The following is a 15176-nucleotide window of genomic DNA, read 5'->3' as shown; positions in this document are numbered from 1 at the left end:
CGTGCCTAGCTGCCGCGATATACTGACCAGAACCTTGCAAAATACTTACCTGATCCTTGCAAATATCTTGCCTGCTTCATCACTGCTTGTAGTGTGCTGGATGCTTCCTGGATCCTGTTACTTGTGACTTCCTGTGTTGTGAACTTGTGCTGCTGCAGTGTAATAGCGTTAGTTAGATAGAGAGAGATTGAGAGAGATAGTGTCAGAGAGTGCTATATTTTGTGCTGCTGCAGTGTGATATAGTTATAGAGATAGAGAGAGATAGAGAGAGATAGAGAGAGATAGAGAGAGATAGAGAGAGAGAGATAGAGAGGCCTAGTGACAGAGAGTGCTATATTTTGTGCTGCTGCAGTGTGATAGTTATAGATAGAGAGATAGAGAGAGAGAGAGATAGAGATAGTGACAGATTGTGCTATATATTTTTTATATAACTGACTGCTGCCCCCCCTTTTGTGCTGATCAGTATAAATTAACTGATCAGCAACTTTTTGGGGGCGCAGGTTTTTTTTTATATATATATATACCTGTCACTGCTGCTGCTGCAGTGTCATAGAGTGTTAGATAGTGAGAGATAGAGAGATAGAGAGAGATAGTGACAGAGAGTGATAGAGAGTGCTAAATTTTGTGTCTGCTGCCCCCGCCTTTTGTGCTGATCACTATATCTGAGGTGATCAGCAACTTTTTGGGGGTGCAGAGGTTTTTTTTTTTTATATATATACCTGCCAGTTGCACTGTCAGTTGCACCAAAGGTTGTGCACCTGCTGCCCCTCACTGGTAATCAGTGTCGCATCACTGATCACCTTTTTTTTTTTTGTGTGTGCTGTGGGGTCTTTTTTTAATTTTTTTTTTACACACACTGTGATTTTGTGGGTGTCCTGTGGCCGCTGTGCGCTGATCAGTGACGTACATCACTGATCATCTTTTTCGGCACAGGGTTGATCTATTTTTTTTTTTTTTTGGATCAAATTCCTGTTGCCTTTGAGCGCTGTTCAGTGACGGACGTTACTGACCAACATCTGTGCTCAATTTTTGGCGCAGGACCTTTTTTTTTTTTTTTAACCCCTTCAATTTTTTTTTTTAACCCCTTCAATTTTTTTTTTTAACCCCTTCAATTTTTTTTTTTTTTTTAACCCCTTCAATTTTTTTTTTTTGTATAAAGTATTTTTTTTTTCTGCACTACATACACACTACACACTACATACCCCCCGGGTTGAAATAAAGTTTGTACCCCCCCCTACACTATACACGTGTTGAAACATTTCACTACCAGTAACACAAAAATAAAAATGGCATCCCAAATGTCATCCCAAATGTCATCCCAGTCATCCAGAAGAATGTATTCAGCGGAGGAGGCATATGCCATGCTTGCTTCTGACTCTGACACAGCCAGTGATGCAAGCGGGGAATTTGAAGGATTCGCCTTAAGCTCCTCTTCCTCCTCTGGTGATGAGGGACCCCCTCAAAGACGCCCCCGTAGAGCAGCTGAGACCCCCCCCCCCCCAATAATTGATCTCGTATGGACCCCACCACCAGACAATTTTGAGCCCCAGGTTCCTGAGTTTTTGGCCATGCCAGGAATCCAATTTGATTCCACAGGTCTCAGAGAAATTGACTTTTTCAAATTATTTTTCTCTGATGATTTTATAAATTTAATGGTGGACCAAACTAATTTATATGCCCAGCAGTTTATTGCTCAAAACCCCACGTCATCATTTGCTAGGTGGACCCCTGTAGATGCAGTAGAGATGATGACGTTTTGGGGTCTGGTGTTTCATATGGGCATAGTAAAAAAGCCAGAAATTAGGCAATATTGGAGTACAGATGTTCTGTACAGCACCCCATTTTACCGTATGGCCATGCCCCGGGCTCGATTTGAGACGATCCTTAAATTTTTGCATTACAACGATAATGCACAGTGCCCACCCAGAGATGATCCCACCTTTGACCGGCTATTCAAAGTCAGGCCGGTCATTGATCATTTCAGTGCCAAATTTGAAGACATGTACATCCCAGATAAATTCATTTGCATAGACAAGTCCCTTATACATTTTAAAGGAAGGGTTAAATTCCGCCAGTACCTTCCCAGTAAGAGGGCAAGGTATGGCATAAAAATGTATAAGCTGTGTGAAAGCACCTCAGGGTACACTCACAGGTTTAGGGTATATGAAGGGAAGGATTCAAGAATTGAACCGCCAGAATGCCCCCCCTCCCTCGTAGGTGTTAGTGGAAAAATTGTCTGGGATTTAGTGCACCCCTTCCTGGATAAAGGTTATCACCTCTATGTGGATAACTTTTACACCAGCATCCCCCTGTTTAAGGCCCTTGGTTCAAGAGGTACAGCAGCTTGCGGTACTGTGCGCAAGAACCAAAGAGGCCTCCCAAAAACGCACATTGCCCAAGTAATGAGAAGGGGTGAAAGCAGGGGAATATGCACCGAAAATATGTTGTTGGTCAAATATAAGGACAAGAGGGATGTCCTTATACTGACAACAATTCACGGAGACAGTACCACCTCCGTCCCTGTACGAGGTACCAGTACCCACACCTCAAAACCTAATTGTATCCTGGATTACAATAGGTACATGGGCGGAGTGGATCTTTCAGATCAGGTACTGAAGCCGTACAGTGCCCTGCGGAAAACAAAAATCTGGTACAAGAAGCTGGCCGTGTATATCATCCAGATGGCACTGTATAACGCTTACGTGCTATTCCGTTCTACCGGCCAGAGGGGGACATTTATGCACTTTTAAGAGGAAGTCATAAAGGGCCTAATATTTGGGAACCAGCAGGCAGAGGGCCCCAGTACTTCTAGTACTGGCCCCCGTATTGTACCAGGGCAGCATTTTCCTGATGAAATCCCCTCCACTGGAAAAAAGGGCAGGACACAAAAAAGGTGCAAAGTTTGCTATAAAAAGGGAATAAGAAAGCAAACTATTTTCCAGTGTGACACTTGCCCCGACAAACCCGGCCTATGTATAAAGGAGTGTTTTAAAATATACCACACATCTATGGATTATTAGGTTCATAATTTCACCGTGCTTCGGGGGTCTTGCTATTGCCACATAGCACCCACCATTCATTCCACCAGAATCTGAGCCGCAAAATCCAAAAATCACTCCTTCCCTTCTGAGTCCTGCCATGCACCCAACTGGTATTTTTTGGTCACATGTGAGGCATTGCCGTACTCGGGAGAAATTGGGGCACAGATTTTGGGGTGCTTTGTCTCCTTCATTCCTTCTGAAAATGAAATATTTTGAGCCAGAACTGCATTTTTGTGTAAAAAAATGTAATTTTTCATTTTCACTGCCCACTTGTATCAAAATTGGTGAAACTGGGGTTTGAAATGTACACTATACCCCTAGATGAATTCCCTGAGGGGTGTAGTTTGCAAAATGGGGTCACTTGTGGGGGGGTTCCACTGTATTGGTGCTTTGGGGGTCTTGCTAATGCGACATAGCACCCACCATCATTCCACCAGAATTTGTGCTGCAAAATCCAAATATCACTCCTTCCCTTCTGAGTCCTGCCACTTTTTGGTCACACATGAGGCATTGCCGTACTCGGGAGAAATTGGGGCACAGATTTTGGGGTGCTTTGTCTCCTTCATTCCTTCTGAAAATGAAAAATTTTGAGCCAGAACTGCATTTTTGTGTAAAAAAATGTAATTTTTCATTTTCACTGCCCACTTGTATCAAAATTGGTGAAACCCCTGGGGGTTTGAAATGTACACTATACCCCTAGATGAATTCCCTGAGGGGTGTACTTTGCAAAATGGGGGGACTTGTGGGGGGGTTCCACTGTATTGGTGCAACATAGCACCCACCATTCATTCCACCAAAATCTGTGCTGCAAAATCCAAAAATCACTCCTTCCCTTCTGAGTCCTGCCATGCACCCAACTGGTATTTTTTGGTCACATGTGAGGCATTGCCGTACTCGGGAGAAATTGGGGCACAGATTTTGGGGTGCTTTTTCTCCTTCATACCTTCTGAAAATGAAAAATTTTGAGCCAGAACTGCATTTTTGTGTAAAAAAATGTAATTTTTCATTTTCACTGCCCAGTTGTATCAAAATTGGTGAAACCCCTGGGGGTTTGAAATGTACACTATACCCCTAGATGAATTCCATGAGGGGTGTAGTTTGCAAAATGGGGTCACTTGTGGGGGGGTTCCACTGTATTGGTGCTTGGGGGGTCTTGCTAATGCGACATAGCACCCACCAAAATTCCACCAGAATCTGAGCTGCAAAATCCAAAAATCACTCCTTCCCTTCTGAGTCCTGCCATGCACCCAAATGGTATTTTTTGGTCACATGTGAGGCATTGCCGTACTCGGGAGAAATTGGGGCACAGATTTTGGGGTGCTTTTTCTCCTTCATACCTTCTGAAAATGAAAAATTTTGAGCCAGAACTGCATTTTTGTGTAAAAAATGTAATTTTTCATTTTCACTGCCCACTTGTATCAAAATTGGTGAAACCCCTGGGGGTTTGAAATGTACACTATACCCCTAGATGAATTCCATGAGGGGTGTAGTTTGCAAAATGGGGTCACTTGTGGGGGGGTTCCACTGTATTGGTGCTTGGGGGGTCTTGCTAATGCGACATAGCACCCACCAAAATTCCACCAGAATCTGAGCTGCAAAATCCAAAAATCACTCCTTCCCTTCTGAGTCCTGCCATGCACCCAACTGGTATTTTTTGGTCACATGTGAGGCATTGCCGTACTCGGGAGAAATTGGGGCACATATTTTGGGGTGCTTTTTCTCCTTCATACCTTCTGAAAATGAAAAATTTTGAGCCAGAACTGCATTTTTGTGTAAAAAAATGTAATTTTTCATTTTCACTGCCCACTTGTATCAAAATTGGTGAAACCCCTGGGGGTTTGAAATGTACACTATACCCCTAGATGAATTCCCTGAGGGGTGTACTTTGCAAAATGGGGTGACTTGTGGGGGGGTTCCACTGTATTGGTGCAACATAGCACCCACCATTCATTCCACCAAAATCTGTGCTGCAAAATCCAAAAATCACTCCTTCCCTTCTGAGTCCTGCCATGCACCCAAATGGTATTTTTTGGTCACATGTGAGGCATTGCCGTACTCGGGAGAAATTGGGGCACAGATTTTGGGGTGCTTTGTCTCCTTCATACCTTCTGAAAATGACAAATTTGGAGCCAGAACTGCATTTTTGTGTAAAAAAAATAATTTTTCATTTTCACTGCCCAGTTGTACCACAATTGGTGAAACCCCTGGGGGTTTGAAATGTACACTATACCCCTAGATGAATTCCCTGAGGGGTGTAGTTTGCAAAATGGGGTCACTTGTGGGGGGGTTCCTAACTTTTAGCATCTTATGGTGCCTAGAAACCTACATGGTGCCTAAAAAATAATCTCATAAAAAGGAGGCTCCAAAATCAAGTAGGTGCTCCTTCTATTATGAAGCCTGTGGTTTGGTCAACGTGCACACTAGGGCCACATATAGGATATTTATGAAAACAAAAGAATTGGGGGAATCAATTTTTAGTCACATTTCTCTAGTAAAATGTACTGTGTTCCTTAGAAAAATGTATTAAAATTGCAAATCTGCAAAAAAAATGAAATTTTGAAATTTCACCTACACTTTGTTTTAATTCCTGTGAAACACCTAAAGGGTTAACAAACTTCCAAAATGCTGTTTTGAATACTGTGAGGGGTGCAGTTTTTGAAATGGTATCATTTATGGGGGTGTCTCACATACAAGTCCCTCAAAGTCACATCAGAACTGAACTGGTCCCTAAAAAAATCAGTGTTTGAAATTTTCTTGAAAATTTGAGAATTTGCTATTCATATTGTAAGCCTCCTAGTGTCCAAAAAAATTAAAAGGAAGTTGAAATAATGATGGAAACATAAAGTAGACATATGGTCTATGTTAGTTATTAACTATTTTGAGTGGTATGATTATTTGTCTCACAAGCAGAAAATTTAACATTTTGCAAATTGCTAAATTTTCCATTTTTTTACGACATTTTGGTATTTTTCACAAAAAAACACAGACTGTATCGACCCAAATTTACCACTAATTTGAAGTACAATGTGTCACGAAAAAATAATCTCAAAATCACTGGGATAAGTAAAAGCAAAAAAAAGTTATCCCCACTTAAGTGAGACATGTCAGATTTGAAAAAAAGGGCTCTGTCAGGAACGCAAAAACTGGCTCTGTCAGGAAGGGGTTAAGAGTGTTTGTGGTACATGACTTTTTGGCAACAAATTATAAGGAGCTGCTTGTTCTCTATTAACATGTACAAATAGAGTGCTGCCCCTTAGCCACATGGAAATGCTCAGCTTACATGCAGAGATTTCACTATGGGGGGGGGGGGGGGGGGGGGGGGGGGGCGGGGGGGGGGATCACACTTAGGAGTCACCCTTCCAGAAAATGATACCAAAATACCATCTCCTCTGCAGTGACCTGGAGCTGAGTGCTGTACTATGAGGTAATCTTGCAGCGCCTGGCTCCTGTCACTAAGGAGCAGCTGGTAATGCAATCAGAATCTCCGGGGCAACCCAGCATCTCTGGGAATGCTGGGAATCCCATTGGGTGATGTAAAAGGGGGATTTCTACAAGACCACATCCCTTCACGCAAGACCATGTCCTCCATATGGGCACGCTTGGCCATCTATTAGCCACATCAGGTGTCGCCACTGCACAGTGATATGTTTTAGCAATATTATTCCAGGCCATAGTTATTGATCGACTGAAGACAAATCCGAAATGGAATTTAACCACTTGCTTGGCACTGGATGTGACCGCAGCTAGCATTACTTCACCTGGTCACATCCATAGGTTAGTGATTGCACTCTGCTTCTGCTGTTTATATGGCGGAAATCCATTCTGCCCACATGCAGAAAGGATCTCCTGCTCCGAACTCCAGGGTGAAACAATGTGGTCTGTAACCACCGTCACAGCTCCCAAAATTGCTGCCCAGTGTTGTGCCAATGGTGAACTAAAAGTGCTAGAAGGGTCCACCCAGCACAAATATGCTGATCGGGGCTAATAATTCATTGTCTGGTCATGAGTGTAGATAGTACATTTTATTATTTATTTACAGTTTCTTATATAGGGCAGCATATTCCGTTGCACTTTACAATTGGAAGCAACAGTGATTAAACAAACTGGGTAGATACAAACCGACATAGAGGTAGGAGGGACCTGCTCGTAAGATCAGCCTCGCAGCTGCATTAAATGGACTGTAGTGGTCAGAGTCTATTCTTAGGAAGACCGGTAAGGAGGCTATTGCAATAGTCAATGCGTGATATAATGAGTGCATGGATTAGAGTTTTTGCAGTGTCATGTGTAAGGTATGGTCGAATTTTGGATACGTTTTTTAGATGCATGTAACATGATTTAGAGACAGATTGAATGTGAGGAATGAAGGACAGTTCAGAATCAAGGATGACCCCTAGGCAGCGAGCTTGTGGAGAAGGATTAATTTTTGTGTTCTCAACAGTGATAGAGATATCAGGTTGGTAACTACTCTTGGATGGTGGGAATATAATTAATTCTGTTTTGGAAATGTTGAGTTTGAGGTGGCGAGATGACATCCAAGATAAAATGGCAGAAAGACATTCAGAGACACTGATGATGGTGTCACACAATTCCAGGGAGAGTAGATAGATTTGAGTATCATCAGTGTACAGATGATACTGAAATCCAAAAGAGTTGATTAGTTTCCCAAGTGAGGAGGTATAGGTTGAGAGAAGTAGAGGACCTAAGACTGAGCCTTGTGGTACTCCAACTGACAGAGGTAGTGAGGAGGAGGTAGAATCAGAGAAGTGAACACTGAAAGAGCGATTAGATAGGTAGGAAGAGAACCAAGAAAGGGCTGTGTTCTGAAGACCTAGGGATTGTAGTGTTTGTATGAGAAGAGAGTGGTAGATAGTGTCAAAGGCAGCTGAGTGATCTAGAACAGTGGTTCCCAACCTTTTTTGTCTCCCGTACCCCTTGATTAGGCTATTCATTTATGAGTACACCCTCCTGAAATTTTCAGGGGGCGTGGCCTAAAAAGGGGTGTGGCTTAACAGGGGCAAGTCATACTGGCAATGACGAGAGAAAAAAAAGTGCAACCACTTGACCACAATATAAGCTCAGCCCATTCTGCGGACAGCATATAAAATAACAGAACCTTGTCAAATCTCTATTACTGAAGCAACAGACATTCCAACGGATCACGTTAGCCTTCCAATAGTGCCAGATACACATATGCCCCCAAAAGTGCCAGATACACATATGCTCCAATGGTGCCAGGTATGCCCGCACAGTGCCAGAAACGGGAATGCCACCACGGTGCCAGGTATGACCCCATGGTACTGGGTATGTGCCCACAGTGCCAACAATGCCCCTACAGTGCCAGCAACAAGTATACCCCCATAGTGCCAGCAACAAGTATGCCCCACAGTGCCAGCAATGCCCCACAGTGCCAGCAATGCCCCACAGTGCCAGCAACAAGTATGCCCCACAGTGCCAGCAACAAGTATGCCCCACAGTGCCAGCAATGCCCCACAGTGCCAGCAATGCCCCACAGTGCCAACAATGCCCCACAGTGCCAGCAATGCCCCCATAGTATTTCCCAGCAGCAGCACACTCACCATTGACGCTGCTGCTGGGGAGAGGACAGTCCAGTGTCCCCCTGCCATGTAGCTGCCACGCTGCAGTGCTTCTCTCAGGGAAGGAGAGTACAGCACACTGCGTATCTCTCCTTCCCTTCAGTGTGACTGGGCTGCCCGTCAATCAAAGTTTGTGGGCCGGCTCCTGATTGGCTGCCGGCCCGCAAGCTCTGATTGATTGGCGGACGGGCAACCAGTCACAGGGAAGCACACTGAGGGGTAGGAGAGATGCGCAATGCACTCTCCTCCCCTCCAGCGACCTGTCTGGCTGCCGCGGCCGCCATTACAGGCCGGGCCGCGGCGTACCCCCCCAGCGTGTGGACACGTACCCCCAGGGGTACGCGTACCACAGGTTGGGAACCGCTGATCTAGAAGAATAAAAAGTGAGAAATGGCCTTTAGATTTAGCAGTGGCCAGATCATTTACTACTTTAGTCAGTGCCGTCTCAGTGGAGTGTTGAGAGTGAAAGCCTGAATGAAGTGGGTCCAATAAGTTGTAGGAGTTAAGAAAGTATGTGAGGCGAGTGTAGGCAAGTCTCTCAAGTAGCTTGGAGAGGCATAGGAGCTGAGAGATAGGACGGTAGTTAGAGAGACAGTTTGGATCAGAATTGTGTTTTTTTTTTTTTTTTTAGAATGAGAGTAATAAGTGCATGCTTGAACAGAGAAGGAAAGATACCAGTAGAGCAGGCATGTCCAAACTATGGCCCTCCTGCTGTTGTGAAACTACACATCCCAGTATGTCTTGCCATAGTTTTAGAATTCCCTAATAGCAAAACTGTGACAAGGCATGATGGGAGTTGTAGTTTCACAACAGCTGGAGGGCCATAGTTTGGACATGCCTGCAGTAGAGAGAGAGAGGTTACAGGTTTTAGTTAAGCTTGGGATAAGCACAGGTCACAGAGCTTTACTGACTTGTAAGGGTATAGGATCAAGAGAAGAGTTAGTGGAGTAAGAGGATGAGAAGAGTGTGGATACTTCATCCTCACTTGTGGGGTCAAATGAGGAGAAAGTGGCAATGGGCTCAGGAAAGGAAGTGAGCAGGTTACCGGCTGAAGAAGAGCATGCCATTTCATCTTGGATTTTAGCAATCTTTTTCTTGAAGAAGGAAGCAAGCTCTTGCGCACTAATATTGGCAGGTGGGGAGGGTGACGGAGGGTAAAGAAGCATTTAAACATCAGGCCTGTATCATTCATTGGAAAGTAATTTAAAGAAAAAGCCACAAGTCGCTTATATTGGAACAGTTTGTTGATATGGCTTAAGGTTTATGGGCCTTATTCTAGTTCACTCTTAGAGACAAATTCATTCTTAGCTGGACAAAACCATGTGCACTGCAGGTGGGGCAGATGTAACATGTGCAGAGACAATTAGATTTGGGTGGGGTTTTTTCTTCCAAGTGAGATCTATATTGCAGTGTAAAAATAAAGCAGTCAGTATTTTCCCTGCACAGAAACAAAATAATTCACCCAAAGCTAAATCTCTCTGCACATGTTACATCTGCCCTGCCTGCAGTGCACATGGTTTTGTCCAGCAAAGAAGGAATTTGCCTCTAAGAGTGAACTAGAATAAGGCCCTATGTAACTGAGACATTCCAGTGTCAAAGAATAGCCTTCTACTTGGCTTTAAAACAAAGGGGTAAAATATTGCAATTTTTGGAAATTTAAAATATAATTTCATTTTGGCAGACATAACATTCAGATAGAAAGAGGAAGCTGTCTGCCTTGTGGTCACTAGGGCCATTAGATCTGCTGTTAATAATAACTAAATATCCCATGTGAACCTGCTCACCCAGAGTGGACATTAATGTTTGATGCGCTGCATTTTGTAGTACATTTAGTCCTGCAGGTACTGGGTTCCTTCCCCAATATCAATCTTAAAGTGCCCATACACGGTACAATATTTCCATGCGTTTTGAACTAGATTGCATTGCAAGCGATTTACATGCGTTACGATCCAAAGCTAGTTCAAAAAGCACAGGCTGCACAGACTTTATGTACTGTGCGATGTGATGCCCGCAGGAGCGCGCTTCACACGACACCCTCGCACCCTGTATGGGAACCTTTACATTAGTGCATATAAAGTCATGTGCAACATTTAAACCAGGGGTTCCCAACGTTTTTGAATCACGGCACCCCAAAGCATCAGAATTTTTTTAGCTGCACCCTTAGCTAAAGGTTTCTCATTTTCCACAATTTGACTATTATAATGGATATAAAAAACTTGAATTGGTCATGGACCCAAAGGCACCCCAGGGTGCCATGGCACAAAGTTTGGGAACCACTGATCCTATGGAAAGGAATATTGCACACCCAAATGTATGGTTGTGGCTTTTACTTGATGCAAGTTTAGGAATAAATGACATCTCGCAGGTATTTAATATAAATGGCTGTATGATCATAATCACTTGTGTGTCAGTATGTATATTTTTCCTTATCAGGGTTTGGGGTCTGGCTGGATAACATGCATTTTGTACTGGGCATGCTCCTTGCCCTATCTGCTCTCTGCTCGTGTTTGGACAATGGTTTAGTGAGGACTCCGCCAATGGGCTGGATGACATGGGAGCGTTACAGATGTAACATTGACTGCAAAACTGACCCAGAGAATTGCATAAGGTAAGTCCGATTTGTAAATTGCATTTATATCATTAGACTAACTCATAACGATGCTTTGTTAATTATTTATTTTGCAGCCATTCAATAAATAGCCTGAAAAAGAATCCAACACATTTTGAATTATTCCCTAATCACTGCCTGATTCAGGACTAAATTGAAATATAGAAGTTTCCTGACATTTTCCATTGACTCCCAATAACAACACATTGTAATAATAACAACCTATTGTTCCTACTATGAGTTATGTTTTTGGCACTGAGCTGGTGGTTACTCCGCACCGTACACAGGTCTGTGCCAGTCTTGGGGCCAAATGTAATAACCTCCGAGTCTGGCAGCTGTGCGGGATGCCGGCCGAATATGGATGATTTTTTTAAAAGAGACAATCATTTACACGGCAAAACCATGCCTCATAAGTGATTTCGGTAATTGTGTAGTTTGACGGCGCCAGCATGGCGCCGTGCTACTTCCGGGTTCTACGTTCACCACAAACTATGTTCAAAAAAGTAACTTAACTCCATGCCAACATGGATAGTTCATACCTCCACTATCCATGTTGGCATGGAGTTGATTTTAAATAGCGTAGCGAGCCACCGAGCCCGCAGCGTGGGAGTGCAAAGCGCGCCCCGCAAGGGGACTCAGACGCACGGCAAGGGTCCCGCAAGGGGACTCAGACGCACGGCGCCATACTGGCCCCGTGAAACTACACAAGTACCGTGATTTCCTCTTTAAAATAAAAATGTGAGTTCGGCTGGCATCACGCACGGCCGTCAAACTCGGAGGTTATTACATTTGGCCCCCGGTGCTGCCATTTCTAGTACAAAATGAAGCTGTGAACCTCGATTTATACAGTCATTAAATGTAATATTACACATAAATACAGCCAGGATAAACAATTAAATCACAAACATGTTCCATAATAGCATAATATACAATGTAGAAAATGTGTTATTTTATGAGATGAATATACTGAGCCTATGATAGAATAGTAACTTGTCGATATGGATATAGGTCATAATGTCGACACTATGAAGGACCGACATACATTAGGTCGACCACTAAAGGTCCACAGGGCTTAGGTCGAAACATGAAATAGGTCTACATGGCTAAGGTTGACACAAGCATTATGTCAACAATGGAAAGGTCAACTTGAGTTTTTCACGTTTTTGTCCTGAATTCCATCATGGACACCATATGAGGGTACCGCGTCCTCTCACTGCAATCGGCAGACTATTATATTCTCCCTCCATAGTGGATGGTAGGGTGTGAAATATCGCCTGCTGGCACAAGTCGGTTAAAAAAAAAACATGAAAAACTCATGTTGACCTTTTGACTGTCGACCTTCCCATTGTTGACCAGTGCTTGTGTTGACCTTCCGACCCTGTCGACCTCAGCCATGTCGACCATTTCATGGTCGACCTAATGTATGTTGACCTAGCGACCGTATCCCATCGAAGATGACCCCTCACATTTACTAAAACTTTCAATGGCAATATGAGCACATTTTTCATGCTTTATTTTGCTAGATACAATAACACAATAGGCAGCAACCAATAGACGACCTAGTCAGACACTATTACCGCTCTCAGACCGCAAGGCTGGGTCCAAACCGGTATTTTGAAAACGGGTCCATCCTTACTGTGACCCGGGTCACACACTTTTTTACCCCTTTCGCACTGCACTTCAACCCTGGTTGTACCCGGGTTGGTCGTTTACACACTGGACCTGGGTCAGCCCTGCAAAACCTATGGCGGTCATTAAAAATATACTTTTTTTTCAGGCACAAAAAACATGATGTCACAAAGGAAACAAAAGTGATGGGACTGTTCACAGCATTGCAGCAGCCATGGCAGACCTCTCTGAGCTCTTGAGTCTTTGTGTGTAATGCTGTTTGATTCAGGAGCAGCGTATCATACTGTGCAGCATGCTGTACACCTATTTCATGTTTTTGTATACCACATTGGGCGAGATGTATCAAATGGAGAATGCGGTAAAACCCCGGTTTTACCGCATTTTCCAATGTATCAAAAATGATACTGCACTGAAGGGTATTGCCACCTTTGGGGTGGCGAAACCCTATAGAAGCCTATGGGCTTCTTTTCGCCGCCCGCCGACGCAAACCCGCCGCCTCGCCGACCCCCCCCCCCCTCTGGCTTACCTTCCTGAAGGGTCCTCCTGGACCCCGGAAGGTAAGCCCTGCCTCCCCCTAGTGAAGCAGCCGGACATCCTTCCGGCTGCAGGGGGGAGGAGGAGGCGCCGGGGACAGCATGCATAGCTGTCCCCGGCGTGAGGGGAGAGCGTGGCGGCAGGGAGATGACGGAGACCCCCGCACACCAGTGTACAGGTATCGTAATGTATGTACAGACGCCAGCCGCCATCCCCCGCCATCTGCATAACAAGAAGGGGATGCGCGCGCACGAGAGACACGCGTCCCATTCCGACGGCGCTTCCATCCGCTCCCCCGGGTCACCGCCAGCTTGTCGGCGGTAACCCGGGGTCCCCGCCTCCTGCCCGCACCCCCCTAACCCTGTCCGTCTCCCTGAGGCGGAGACGGACAGGGTTCCCGTCGCCCTGCCGACGGAGAGTGAGACGCACGCGCGTCTCAGTCAGATGGTGAGGCAGGCCACTGGCGGATCGCCAGCGCTGACGTTCTGGCGATTCGCCAGCAAGGAAGAGGCCTGTATATGTAAAGCAGTTTGTGACTGAGGGGCCCATTTCATCTACTAATGCCCAGGATCGCATTGCAATATACGAAAGTATGTCCCTGCAAATGCAGGGGCTCCAAAAGGAACCCGTCCCTGCGTTCTGCTTCGCCAGGTGCCGAGGTTTGAGAATGCGCAGTTAGTACTCACACCCGGCTGACCGCTCTGCCCTGCCAGCAGTGTGGTTTGAAGCTCATAGGCTACAATGGGCTACCGCCATCTCTGACTGGTTGTAGTCCCAGGACCCAATGCGATGCTGCCCAATTTTGATACATCAGGCAGCATTGCATTCTCATAGATTTCTATGGGGGATGCGGCTGCCGATGCGGAAGCAGGGATCAGAGATCCCTGCTTACGGTTCCTCCGTGATACATTTGGGAGATATGTAATATTTGCGGATAATTAGCCGTAAATATTATATGATAAATGGGGCACGTAAATACTAAGGGGTTTATTTACTAAGATGGGAGTTCTATTGAGGATAGGCTGTTGCCCATAGCAACTTCTAATAATCTATTTAGCACATTCTAGAAGATGATAGATTGAGGGCCAGATACACTAAGGCCCGTATTTAACGCGGTCGGCGAGGGGGTTAAACAACAGGGATCACAGAAAACAAGCGATCCTCACTGTTTAACCCCCACGCCGGCCGCTCACCCTATTCAATGTTACGGGGAATCCTCGCTGTCCTCTGACATTCCCCCAAACAGTGAGGTTTGCAGCTAATACAGGGAGCCTGCTGCATTTAGCTGTGAGTCTTGCGGTTTCAGCGGCCACAAAAAAATGGAGCGAAGGGGGACTCGGCGTATGCAGGGGGGGTCAGTTGAAGACTGATCCTGCAAGCTGTGACAGCGAACAGGCAGCGCTGCTCGCTGTCACAGCTCGCCATCAGCATTGAATATACCCCTAAGCTTCAAAAGTGATAAACTGGAGAGTGATAAACAACCAGCCAATCAGCTCCTGCCTGACATTTTTCAAACAATCTGTGACATTGCAGGTAGGAGCTGATTGGTTGGTTGTTTGTTACTCTCTATTTTATCACTTTTGAAGCTTAGTGCATTTGACCCAGAATCTGATTGGTTGCTCATAGCAACATCCCATCTTAAATAAACCCCCATATTAGTAAATTTACCCCTCAGGCATTAAACCCATCATTTTTATATGTAGTAACTATTTATATGGGATACTAGTTAAAAGTACATCAAAGTGACGGGTTCTGCCATGTACTATCACT

At 44.9% G+C, this 15176-nt stretch overlaps 1 protein-coding gene across 2 annotated transcripts in view; it reads left to right on the top strand.

Annotated features, from left to right (window-relative positions):
* NAGA (alpha-N-acetylgalactosaminidase) overlaps positions 1 to 15176 on the top strand; it is a 72327-nt gene that overhangs the window by 30652 nt on the left and 26499 nt on the right. For both annotated transcript variants that reach the window (XM_083153336.1, XM_083153337.1), the window contains exon 2: positions 11069 to 11243. In XM_083153336.1, the coding sequence (XP_083009462.1) occupies positions 11069 to 11243 (175 nt within the window). The remainder of the gene's footprint in view (positions 1 to 11068; positions 11244 to 15176) is intronic.

This window comes from Crinia signifera, chromosome 7 (assembly GCF_055691185.1).
Source record: "Crinia signifera chromosome 7, ASM5569118v1, whole genome shotgun sequence".
In the NCBI taxonomy this organism is placed as follows: Eukaryota; Metazoa; Chordata; class Amphibia; order Anura; family Myobatrachidae; genus Crinia; species Crinia signifera.
Note: the sequence above shows the minus strand (reverse complement) of the source record. Positions and strands in the feature narration are given on the sequence as shown.